The sequence below is a fragment of the Myotis davidii genome, unplaced genomic scaffold (genome assembly GCF_000327345.1).
Source record: "Myotis davidii unplaced genomic scaffold, ASM32734v1 scaffold59, whole genome shotgun sequence".
In the NCBI taxonomy this organism is placed as follows: domain Eukaryota; kingdom Metazoa; phylum Chordata; class Mammalia; order Chiroptera; family Vespertilionidae; genus Myotis; species Myotis davidii.
This window is the reverse complement of record NW_006293001.1, coordinates 5,441,641-5,455,151: the sequence shown is the minus strand read 5'-3', so window position 1 is coordinate 5,455,151 and position 13,511 is coordinate 5,441,641. Positions and strand designations below refer to the sequence as shown.

The 13,511-nt window shown below is 36.6% G+C and overlaps 1 protein-coding gene across 2 annotated transcripts in view; it reads left to right on the top strand.

The window, feature by feature from the left end:
• SCN3A (sodium voltage-gated channel alpha subunit 3) overlaps positions 1-13,511 on the top strand; it is a 111,362-nt gene that overhangs the window by 36,471 nt on the left and 61,380 nt on the right. The window contains exons 5-11 of one of the 2 annotated variants that reach the window (XM_006766509.2): positions 1,641-1,730; positions 6,552-6,680; positions 7,172-7,263; positions 8,254-8,526; positions 8,729-8,792; positions 10,822-10,963; positions 11,667-11,873. In XM_006766509.2, coding sequence (XP_006766572.1) covers positions 1,641-1,730; positions 6,552-6,680; positions 7,172-7,263; positions 8,254-8,526; positions 8,729-8,792; positions 10,822-10,963; positions 11,667-11,873 — 997 coding nt within the window. Of the gene's footprint in view, positions 1-1,640; positions 1,731-6,551; positions 6,681-7,171; positions 7,264-7,427; positions 7,445-8,253; positions 8,527-8,728; positions 8,793-10,821; positions 10,964-11,666; positions 11,874-13,511 lie in introns of those variants that run through there. The other variant, XM_006766513.1, reaches the window with a different exon arrangement.

The following is a 13,511-nucleotide window of genomic DNA, read 5'->3' as shown; positions in this document are numbered from 1 at the left end:
ATCCTTTTCATGTGAATTGTCTAAATAAAATTTCTAGCTGTTGATTTTTTACATTGTTCTTTAATCTGTTGTTCTCATTAATTTTCTGCTACTTAAAAAAGTATAGAATGGCTGTTCTATTTATAGAATATTATATTATAGAATGACTACTGTATTGTATAATGATTATTGTATTATAGATGACTATTCTATTTATAGAATATTATATTATAGAATGACTAGTGGATTATTGAATGATAATAGAGGTAAAATTGCAACTATCATAGCGAATGTGTAAATGAATTACATTGTGCAATAGAAACAACAGCAAAACTTCTTCACACTTTTATTAACCTCAATTAGACCATATATAACCATTGCTAAAGAAACACAGTCTATTGTATTATAACCTATATTACTAAATGCTCAAACTTCTTTTGCCTTAATTGGCTCTGTATCTTTACCATCTGGGTCTGGCTGTCCCTTGCTCCTTCCTTTTTTTTTTTTTTTAAATATGTTTTGTATGGATTTTAGAGAGAGAGGGACAGAGAGAGGGGAAACATCGATGAGAGAGAAGCATCTTTTTGGCTCAGAGGATAGAGCATCGGCCTGTGGGTTGAAGAGTTTGATTCCAGTCAAGGGCACATGCTGGGTTGTGGGCTCGATCCCCAGTGTAGGGGGAGTGCAGGGAGCAGCCAATCAATGATTTTCTCTCATCATTGATGTTTCTATCTCTCTCTCCCTCTCCCTTCTTCTCTGAAATCAATAAAAATATAATTTTTAAAAAGTATGTGTAAAATGACAGAAAAGTGTGGATTTCAATAAGATTTTCAAACAAGTAATGATAAAATAGAAATGTGCTCTTCTGAGGCAGTTTCAAGAATAGGCATTTCATATAGGCAGATTCAAAGTAGATTTATATAAAATCAAAGAGACAAAAGACTGGTTACCCTAGAGATAGGACAAATAGAACTGATAACCTTTTGAGATACATTTAAATCCTTTCATTCTATGATATAATATTGGAAAGTATTTATATTAAAAAATAAAAGATTCACTTAAAAATAATCATAAGCTTCCTTAGAGTGAAATCTGGATTGATATCTTAAGAGAAATTATCACACTAATTCCCAGGAAGCTCTCAAAATACTGTTTATCTGTTTAGTCACTATAAGACTACCAGAGTATCTCATTACAGCAGAATTCTCAGTCAATGTAATCCTTGACTGTCCTGGCCTATCCATTTTTAGGGTTTTTATATTGTATTTATTAACATTTTGTCTGTCGGTGGATATTTTTAATTATATCTGAACTACAACTTTTACACTTGTGTTATACTGTAAACTCACTAAATAACAGTCATTTCCTCTTACAGTGCAATTTCACATAACTGACTGGAATGCAGATTTCCCACTTACTTCAAATGGAGATCTCTTTCTATAAAATTCAGTTTTGTGAGGAAATGATATAAAATTTACAAAAGGGTGGACCAAGAACATACGACAGGCTTTGAAGTTTCTTATTATTTTTTTCATTGTTTTAAAACTAATAATAAGTAAGTTTAATTTCACAGGTAACTTGTGTTTGTGGTAGTTGCGTGATTTGGATCATTTGTAAAGGCTCATGATAATATACTAGCATTGACTCCTTAACTAACCTACTTTATTCAGCATGCTTATCATGTGCACTATTTTGACCAACTGTGTATTTATGACCTTGAGTAACCCTCCAGACTGGACAAAGAATGTAGAGTAAGTAGGAATAACTTTTTGCAATTAGAAATGCACACTCACATCATCTAGCAATCTCCTTATGGTTATGGTCTGACTTATGGAAGTCAGGCTAAACACTTCTAAGAAAAAAAATTATTTCTGTAATATGAAAGAAGATAAGGGAAGTTTTGGGGGGAGTTTTTCTTCAATTAAGTATTTTTTCCCAACAAACGGAAGATAGTATCTGTTTAAGAAAGATTATAAATAGCATATAATAGCTAGTGAACAAAACCAATCATTTCATATAAGTTAATACTCAATCATATTTATGTATTTTAGATAAAATATAATGACCATTTGAAAGATTCGAGGGATAAAATAATTACATTCTAGTCTATTACTATAGGTGTTTAGCTCTATATTATTATATTGGGTATTTTGATTGTCCTATCTAATAATAGACAAACATGGTAATTGACCATACCTTCACTACGCCTCCCATTGGCTAATCAGCAAGATATGCAAATTAAACGCCAACAAAGATGGTGGCTAATTTGCATACTGCAGGCAGGGTGGGTCAGTGCCATCCCGCCTGCCCCGCCGCTACCCAGGCCTGCTATTTGCCACCCGGGGAAGTGAGGCGGGACAGCGCCATCCTGCCTGCCATGCCACCATCCGGGCCTGCTATCTGTGACCTGGCGTGGTGGGCATCCCATGTGCAACCTGACCCAGGGCGGCTGGGTGGGGCAGCAGCAATCGGCTGGCCAACCCGGGCATCCCATGTACGACCTGACCCGGGGTGGTGGAGCGGGACAGCGTGGCTCCTCTGTCACCCAGCTTCCTCATCACAGCTCCCTTGGGGGCCTAAGCCTTTAGTCAGACATCCCCTGAGGACTCCCTGGCTGCCAGAAGGATGTCTGATTGCAAGCTTAGGCCTGATCCCCCTGGACTGCAAATGGGCGCAGGCCAGGCTGAGGGACCACCCCTGAGTGCACAGATTTTTGTGCACCGGGCCTCTACTATGGTATATTTAGGAAAAATACATTTAGATAACTAAGTTACTTAGATATTCAGATATATTGTTTACTTTAGCATGTGTGCTAAAACATCAGAGATGTGTTTCATAAAAGAAATAAAATGCCTCCACAAAAGTATGCTGAAAAAATAAAAGGGCTTAAGGGGAAAAGATGATAAAGGAAAGGTCACTCATACTTATGAAACTGTAATTATTACACTAATGAAAACAGTAACAATCCCAATGAAAAGATACTGGCCCAGTTAACTCTCTATGTACCCAAAACCACAGCCAGCAACTACTTTGCAGACTCAGACCTTGGTTCTTGTCCTTTTTCCCTTGAGATGGAGACCCTGGGGACATTTGAAAGATATTATCAAAATAAAACATTTGATTCAATATTGTAGGAGGCACAGTAGCTCTTGGGCATGTTAAATGAGACCCTGCTTGCACTAAATAAGGCGCTTCTGACAATTTTCCGCTTTAGTATTAAGTTCTTTCATTGCTCAGGATGTTCTATTTAAGTGTGGGGAAAAGAGGCCCCTGATTGTTTCAAAACATCAATAGGCTAGGGAACATTGTGCATTAAATAACACAATTTCTGCACTGGAACAACATTATCTCCACAGACGAGGTTATAAATCACATAAGAGGATATTCATGATAAAGAAACATGTTTTGTTTTTCAGTGATGCATAAGGTGTTTAGGTTATATAAGCTATTTATGTATGGTGTAATATAATAATTAGGTATTTGGTTTAGTAAAGAAAAATTAGTATAGTATTTTTATTGTTATATAACGTTTTTAAAATAATTTCCAATAGGAGATGGGTTACTATGATGAAAACTGTAGTTTTATTTCTAACTATTTTTATAGATTTCCATGAAGATTTATTGTACCATCCTAAGCCATCATTTGCCAGTGGCTTAACACATTAAAGATTTTTTGTAGTAGCTTGGAAATGCTCCCTAGAAATTATTTTAGTAAATAGAAAATCCAGGTTTTATATTTGAAGCAAGCCATTTAACAACATTCTCAGTTATCACTTATGATCTGGAGATTAACAAATGAACATATATCTATACAACTATTCTGTATGTACTTTTCCCACCAGAAGTTATTCAAGCATTTAAACATGCTTACATGACACCTGAAAATTATCACCTGAATATACAGGTCTCTCTTTGAAAGTCATTTTTAAAGTTGACTATATCAATTATGAAAATAAACTTAGCCTTACAATTGTTTTTGAATTACATTTTTCATTGGAAAAGTTTACACAGGTTTCCTGATCAATTATCTCTAGCAAAAAAAAACAACAACAAGCAAAATATTAGCAGTTACAGAAAAAAACCACCTCCAAACCCCAGAATCCAATGAAAAGAGAAGACAACTCAGTTCTGACATGAAAACAGAAGTCATCAGAGCAGAAACAGTCCCTGGACAAAGAGGACAAAGAGTTGGCATGCACAGATATGGCCTGAGGACCACACTATATAGTGAGGGTCATATGATGTAAGACAAGGCACTTTTATAGACATATAGACATAATTACTGGGGGAGGGGGGCAGAGTGGGAAGCAACCTGGACAGAATCAACAGGATGAGTAGGAGCCTAGTGGGCACACAGCCAAGAAAGATCAAGGTTTCCTTGATTCTCTCTTACGTGTTCAATCTACTTTGGTAATAGGTACTTCTCAACACCTGTTCTGTGCAATCTGTCTCCTATGTTAAGCTCTAGGACTCTTCCCTTCCATAGCTATCAGCACTCACCATATACTCCAAGTATCCCAAAAAAATTTTTACTTAACTATTCTCTTTTTAAAATATGTTTTTATTGATTTCAGAGAGGAAGGGAGAGGGAGAGAAACATCAATGATGAGAGAGAATCATTGATTGGCTGCCTCCTGAACGCCCCACACTGGGGATGCGCCCTGACTGGGAATTAAACTGTGACCTCCTGGTTCATAGGTCGATGTTCAACCACTAAGCCATGCCGGTCAGGCAAAATTTTCTACTTTAAAAAAAAAAGGAATAGAAGTAGGGAATTTAATCTTACCCCTAGTAATTGTAGCTTACTCAGAATTGTGTAAGTATAGACCATATGGCACTAACCATTAGTATGGTAAACAGAACATACACGTGAACTGTCTCTTATGGACTTTTAAAAGGCCGGCTTTCTCTCCAAACAGTAATATCTTGATGATTATGTGTAATACACAAATAATCAAACTAAAACACAAGTAAACATAATCTTGGCATTGCAAATTATATCTCTTTCCTAATAAAGTCAGCTACTTCATAATAAGTAAAGGTAGCAATTAAATATATTCCTTTTCAAATCAACTGAATTGGTTTAAAAAGGAGGAAAAATTTTAGATGTGGAGATTTCTGCACACATTTTCTTCTGATTTCTTTGTTCCTCATATAAGAAAATTTCAACAGGAAACAGTGCAAAATAACGCTCATTTTTTCACATATAAAATTCTAGTAGCCTTGAAAATATATTGATTTTTAATAAGAGTAAATCAAATATTTGTGGCTGTGTGAAATAATTTGAGGAATAAACTTAAATTGCACTTTAAAAAAGAACACAATGTTGACAAGCAAGCATTTCAATTATTTTTGGAAGAAATAGAAATAAGTTATATTGTCAACACTCAAAGAGGAAAGGGCTAGAAATTCACTATGTAAACAGGAAATGGAAAAGTCTTTCACCATTTTAGGAGCTGAAATTTGACTCTGAGTATGTTTATGTGATTGGGCCCAATTGCATAGAGATAGTAGCTGGTGCAAGGTTAGATTCAGGAATTTTATCTCTGAAATTTGGTAATTGTATACACTTACATACTAATGAATTAAAAAGTTTCTTATGATAATATTTCTACAAAACATATGTGAAGAGAGAGAGAAGCAGTTGTATAACTCTATGCCTGACTCTTAAGTCTATTTTTTTAGATTCAAGATGTAAAATATCCCCCCAAATAATTCTAATCATTATGAAATTTGAATGAAATATTTTATTATAAATATACCAACCCAAGAAATATTACCTCGAGAGCTGCCCAATGAGGGAAACACCGGCATCTGAGGCCATTGAAACTTGAAATTTGGCTAGTCTTAATGATTAAAATGATAATAATTTAGGTGTATTGGTTTAAATAAAATATAAAAATTAGACTCACTGGTTCCTTCTTTATTATTTGGCTACAAGAAAATTGAAAACTACATACATAGTTTATTTTATATTTTAATCAGATAATGTTGCTTTAATCAAGTTTGATTATTCACAACATACGGAACTTATTCTAAAACTTAAGTAGTAAATAAGATAATATAGGATGTGAGGGCGATCTGGCTGCGACATCTGTCACCCCATTGATCGCCAGGGTTGATTCGGCTGATCTGGCTGGCTAGGCGGGTGTCCCCCTCCTCCCTCACCGATCCATGTGCGTCCCTCGTCCCTCCCGAAGCTGCGCGCTTGGTCGAAGAGGACGGCCTCCCGATGACCTTCTCCCCCCGCCCCCAGGAGAGGACCGGTCTTCGGTCAAGGGTATACGAGTGGCTGCGCTCCCCTGCTAGAACCTCCAAACAAGCTCTCAAGATAATATTCTTTGGGGAAAATATTATCTCTTCAGTTTAACCCTTTACTCAAAGATTAATTAAACTAGATTTTAATTAATTTTGTAAGATTAATTAAACTAGGTTTTTTTTGGTAAGTGAAAATAGGAACAAAATTTTAGTCAATTGAAAACCCAAAGAAGGAAAAGATTTGCTATATTTGAAAACATCTATTTCAACAGTTCAAACAAAATTGTTAATTTTTATTTGGATGGTTTTCCTAGGTACACATTCACTGGGATCTACACCTTTGAGTCTCTAATAAAAATCTTGGCAAGAGGATTTTGCCTAGAAAATTTTACATTCCTTCGTGATCCATGGAACTGGTTGGATTTCAGTGTCATTGTGATGGCGTGAGTATTTCTGAAAAATTGGTAAACTCAAAGGAATGAAAATAGTTGCAGCATAAATCATGTTGTGGCATATTTTAAATATAGAGTATGCTTATTAATCAAATTATATGCTCCATATATTTTGAGAATACATATTAGAATACATATTACAAGGTATATTTATCTGGTAAATGAGCTAAAAATGGTATTACTTTCATGTCATACAGTCTTCCACTTCATCAAAATGAAGTTATTCATTGACTATAATTTAATACCACCAACTGTACTTTGATTCATTTTGCAAACACATTTGTTTACATTAGTGAAAATTATACTGAAATAAAGCAACACAATTTTAATCCTTAGAAGCAGCTTTTATCATATAGCACCTTGAACTCTATAACAATTGTACTTGTTTAACTCAAGGACTTAATATGTCAAACCTAGCTTGCATTCTTTATTTAATATAAACTTTGCCCAAACTATCAGTAACTCGGGATTTTATTCTACAGGTATATAACAGAATTTGTAAACCTAGGCAATGTTTCAGCTCTTCGAACTTTCAGAGTCTTGAGAGCTTTGAAAACGATTTCTGTAATCCCAGGTAAGAAGAAACTGGTGTATGTGATAGGACCCTTATATCTTCAACTATTCTTGTGCGTTACTGTGTTTTGTGTGAAAGCCCTATTGCAGATATTTGACAGAGCTTGTGGACCTGGGTAATGTCTCAGTGTTGAGAACATTCAGATTGCTCCAAGTGTTAAAAACAATTTCAGTCATTCCAGGTGAGAGCTGGGTTAAACACTGAGGCTGCTGAATATACGGTAATAATAGTGAAGTTGAAATCGCACTTATAGCATTAGCCAAGTTGCTTAGTATTCTTGTTACCTCTGAGAATGCTAACTGATTTTTCAATGCATCCCAGTTCCTAGAATTTTAAAATTCATATGCTTATTTATGAAATCAGCCTTTGGGTTTAATATAAAATTGCATGAGATGCCTATAAAAATACTACTTTTGCTCTCTTCTTTTTATTTTTTTCTTTGCATTTATAATGTAAAGTTTTCTCTTTTACAGTCTTAAAATAGCTTTGCTACCATGGCTTTACTCACTGATTTGGATTTTACCATTCACTGCAGATCTATTTCAATAAGATATCTTTTTTAAGAGAAAATATTATTAAACCGAGTGCACGTAGCTGTTTTTATCATTTAAAAATTCTTTTCCCCTCTAAATCATTGCTACTTGGAAGCTAGTATAAAGAATGGCTTGGAGGGAAATAGCCTCATGAAACACAAAAGGAGAAATGAAAAATGATTGGAACTGTGTCTTTTCATGTTGGTGGCAGCATGTAAAGACACACACACACACACACACACACACACACACACACACACAAACTTCCTGCCTAGACATTTACACTTTCATTTTTAACCTCCAGAAAGTACATTGTTCACAAATGAAATCTGCTCGTCATCCATTTCTCAAACCATCTGGCTGTCCACAAAGCTGGGATTGAGAATGTGTGTGACTATTAAGGGGACATGTGGCTATGGCCGTCTTCCTCAGCTGACCTAGCATTCTCTCTTCTCAGGCCTGAAGACCATCGTGGGGGCCCTGATCCAGTCGGTGAAGAAGCTCTCAGACGTCATGATCCTGACGGTGTTCTGTCTGAGCGTGTTTGCGCTGATCGGCCTGCAGCTGTTCATGGGCAGCCTGCGGAATAAGTGCTTGCAGTGGCCCCCAAGCGATTCTGCTTTTGAAAGCAACACCACTTCCTTCTCTAATGGCACGATGGATTCAAACGGGACATTTGTTAATGTAACAATGAGCTCATTTAACTGGAAGGATTACATTGAAGATGAGAGTAAGAAACTGCTACGTTGCTAACCTTTGCTCTTGCTGAGCGAATTTTCAATAAATAGTTGAGGCTGTGGGTGTGAAGCTATCTTTGTAAATATATTTTATCGGTGTCCATTTTGGAAATAACTGAGCTAGTCAAACTCTCATTTTTCTTAATGTCAATAGGACTGACATGAACTAAACTAGTTTATTTTTCATATTAACAGGTCACTTTTATGTTTTGGATGAACATAACGATCCTTTACTCTGTGGAAATGGCTCAGATGCAGGGTAAGGAACCATATTTTTTAAAGATATAGAGCACTTGGGGAAAAAGCAGGTAAGAAAAAACATAAGGACAGCATCACATGCATACAGTAAAGGGTGGCGCTGCCTACCCAGGAAGTACCTTCTCTGTCTTACTGGATTGCTCTCAGTTCTAAACTCATAGGCATTAATGCCATCCCTTTGGGTGGAGATCTCTGCAAAGTTTCACAATTAAGATGCACTTGTACTATTGCTCCAAAGTGCGAATGTCCATAGTCTGTCCTTCCTGTAAATGCTTCAGAGCCATTTAGGAAATACAGGGAAGGAAACTCAAGATGGGAGGCTTTGGGTGAAGATGTGCAGTGGGATAAGTTTTGATGTGGCAGGAAAGGATCCAGAATAGAGCATGGTCTTCAGGGTGCAAGCCCAGTTGGGAAACAGCTTTGAGAGAATTCATAATCTTGAAATAACACGAAGCCCTGTGTGTAACGAAGCCAAGAGGCAGATGAATGTCAAGGGCATGTTCAAGTCTGAGTTTGTATATTAATAGTTCTTTTTGGTCACATTCTACAGTAACAGATGCTGCAGTATCTTAGCCATCCTGCTAGTCTCTCACACCCAACATATTTTTGCAAGAATATTGTAAATTAATTTTAAATCAGGATAGAGAGTAAATTTTTTAGAATCCAAGAGATAGCAATAGTAAGTGACTCTTAGATCACAGAACTTACAGAACATATTTCGAGTCATCCTAGAAAACTGAAAACTGGTTTAGCCATGCAAGTCTAAGTGAGCTAGTAAAAACATATACGATCTTAGAGATGGAGTTTAGGGGAGATTTTTTTTTCCTGATAGTTTCCCCAACCTTTGCTGTTAGACTGTAGTAACTAAGAGCATAACTTCTACCGTTCATATATGCCTACATTCAAACTCCAGCTCCACCCTTTATAAACTCTGCCCTTGGAAAAGTGTCCTAAGCTCTTTCTAGCTGAGTTTACTTATTTCTAAAATGGGGAGAGTGATATCACCTCTCTCTTATGATGGTTATGGTGATTAATTACTAGCATCTGGTCCATCATAAGCATTTATTGCATGTTACCGATTATTTTTTATTATTATTTTTAATGTAAAAGATTAGATAAGATTTTGGATAAGGTTGGTTAATGCCTACTTTATTGTTATTAAATAATAGCAATCACTTCCTTTTATTGAGTACATACTATGGGTTGGTTCATTTATTTACTTAAATTGATAACTGCTATATTGTTAAATGTTAAATAAAATTCTTAATGAAGTATGGACTTGGGTTAATAATAATGTATCGATATTTATTGAAATGTACCAGAAGATGTTAATAATATGCAAAAGTTGGGTATGGGACATATGGGAAGTCTCTTACACTCTGCAAATTTTCTATAAATCTAAAATTGTTCTAAAATATAAATGTTATCTTAGAAAATTCTACCAAAGTGGTTGACAAATAAGCTCATTAAGTTGAGCTTAATTAACCTTTGGTTGTTTTCTGACGTTTTATTGTTTTATTATTTATTTATTTAAAAACATTTTTATTGATTTCAGAGAGGAAGTGAGAGGGAGAGAGAGATAAAAACATCAGTGATGACAGAGACGCATTGATTGGCTGCCTCCTGCACACCCCCTACTGGGATGGCGCCCACAACCGGGGCATGTTCCTGACCTGGAATTGAACCATGACCTCCTGGTTCATAGGTCAATGCTCAACCACTGAGCCATGCCAGCCGGGCTTATTTTTAATTATTGACCCTTCCCACTTTGTAAAGAGCAGGATATTGATGGTGACAGAGACGAAAGTGTGTGATTGCTGCCCCTCTGCCATTCTGTCTATAAACCTGACTTTTTGAACCTAAATTTTCTATTGGTTTCCCTAATAAATTTCATCTGGTAAGAGTTTCACTGTGAGCAATTATCTGAAATGTTCTAGAAATGAAAGGCAAGAAAATTAATCACAGACAACAATGTTGATTGAGATTGCAGTAATTGCCATACTGACCTTAGCTCCATTTCTCTCTTACAGCCAGTGCCCAGAGGGATACATCTGTGTGAAGGCTGGTCGAAACCCCAACTATGGCTACACAAGCTTTGACACCTTTAGCTGGGCTTTCTTGTCTCTATTTCGACTGATGACTCAAGATTACTGGGAAAACCTTTACCAGTTGGTAAGTGTTTTCGTCCATTTGGCCTGTTATAACAAAATACCACACCTGGGCAGCTTACAAATAATAGAAATTTATTGCTTACAGTTCTAGAGTCTAGGAAGTGCAAAATCAAGACACCAGCATGGTCTCACCTTGGCCAGAGCCTTCTTTCTGGGTCAGAACTCATCGCCTTTTCACTGTGTCATCACCTGGTGTGAGGAACGAGGGAACTCTCTGGAAGCTCTTTTTATAAGGCACTAATCTCATTCATAAGTTCTCCAACTCAGGATCTAAGCACCTCACAAATGTCCCACCTTCCAATACCATCACATTGGGCATTAGGATTTCAACATATGAATTCTGGGGGCATTAAGACCATCACAGTGATGTTAAATTAACATGCTTAGAATTTAATTTTATGAACATACATGAAATAACAAATATGGCTACTTGTTTATAACACTCTGGAATACAGAGGAAGGTTCTGTTTAAAGTCAGGGTGTTGAGGACCCCAATTGTTCATTCAGTTAGTACATATATATTGCAAGTTTCTTGTATGAAAGGCATTGAGGGTGGCTTTCATGGAGGGTGCCTTTCAGATGTGGTTAAAATACATTGGATGCTAAAAAGCATTCACCTTCTGGTTATCTAAGTATGGTAATCAGGTATTTATTGACATGATATGAAATACTCATGAAATTATTCCTCACCCCCCCCCCCTTAGACATTACGTGCTGCTGGAAAAACATATATGATATTTTTTGTCCTGGTGATTTTTCTGGGCTCGTTTTACTTGGTGAATCTGATCCTGGCTGTGGTGGCCATGGCGTATGAAGAACAGAATCAGGCCACGTTGGAAGAGGCAGAGCAGAAAGAGGCTGAATTTCAGCAGATGCTCGAACAGCTTAAAAAGCAACAGGAAGAAGCTCAGGTACTGAGGGATGAACAAGCTTTATTATTATTATTATTAAAATTTTAAGTAGAAATATTTCTGCCAGATTGGAACTGGGTTTTCATTTGGTATACAGGCATTCTCATTCAAAAAGAGAAATACAGAATTGTTGCTGAAGTTGGGAAGTCAAAGAAACTTTTTAGATATATATAAGAAAATTAGCTGTTGGTAGAAAATACATTTGGGAAGAGGTTAACTACTATACAATTGTCTCAAGAAAGCTGAGAGGGAATCTGATTGTCAGTTTAATGTGAAAAAGAGACATCATTGATATTGCCAACCACTGTATTTTACTACTTATCATATTTGAGGTTTTATTCTGAAGTTAAGTCATCTAAAATGTTAAGAAGAAAACTTTAGGTATACCTACTCCTAACCATTCTTTTGGGTTTCTGTAGCACAAAAGGTGTTTCCTGCAGCTCTTCTCATGATATCAGCAAGGCATCTTCTATTAGATTCTAACTTTAAATTCTCACTAATATTATGGCCTATTTGGGCTAGAGGCATGTTAAATGGGCACTTACGTCTTGAGGAGAAGAGAAAAGATAACAGCGTTTTATTAAAAGGAAAATGTAAGTTGAAAGGTAAATATCATGGAAAGCTATAGTGAGATCTAATTCATGTCAGAGTTACAGTGCCTCAAACACATCTGCCAACATTGGGTATGGTAAGGCTTATTATCCATTATATGAAGTATCTCATTGCTGTTTTGTTTTGCATTTTCTTAATGACTAATGATGTTGAGTGTCTTTTCATGTCCGTGCTCTCTATATGTACAGCTTCTATTGAGAAATGGATGTTCAGTTCTTTTGCCATTATATTAACTGAGCGGTTTGTTTTCTTATTAAGTTTCGAGTAGTTTTTATACATTCTAGGAATAAGTCAGTCCTTTATAACATGTATGCTTTGCAAATATTTTTCCCAGTCTGTAATTTGTCTTTTCATTCTCCTAATAGTATTTATTTAAATAAAAGTTTTTAATTTTTATAAATTAATTTATCAAACTTTTTTGTTTGATTGTGCTTTTGGTGTTGAATCTAATTCTTCTTTCTTTTTTTTTGGTTAAACTAGCATTATGAAGATTTTCTCCTATTTTTTTCTTCTACAAGTTTTATATTTAGATCAATGTTATTTTTTTGTGTGTAAAATGTGTTTTATGGGTTGATATTGTTTTACGTATAGACTAGAGGCCCAGTGGATGATTCATGTGCGGTGCGGTCCCTCGGCCTGGCCTGCATCCTCTTGCAATCCGGGACCCCTCGAGGAATGTCGGACTGTGGGTTTTGATTGGATCAAAACCAGCAGTCCGACATCCTTTGAGGGATGTAGTAGTGAGAGAAGTAGCAGGCAGTCAGGGAGAAGCCCGAACTTGGGTCGGGCACTGCACTGCTCCTGCTCATCCCGGCCCTGCTACGCCTGCCACTGCCACTCAGTAATGCTGCCACAGAGGCTTGCACCACTGAAGCTGTGCTTGCCAGGTGAGCCCTGAGTCAGGTGTCTGTTGGTCAGCTGAGCAGCGCTCCTGCTGTGGGATTGTACTGACCATCAGGGGGCAGCTCCTGCATTGAGCGCCTTCCCCCTGGTGGTCAGTGCAAGTCATAGCTACTGGCCAGTCCT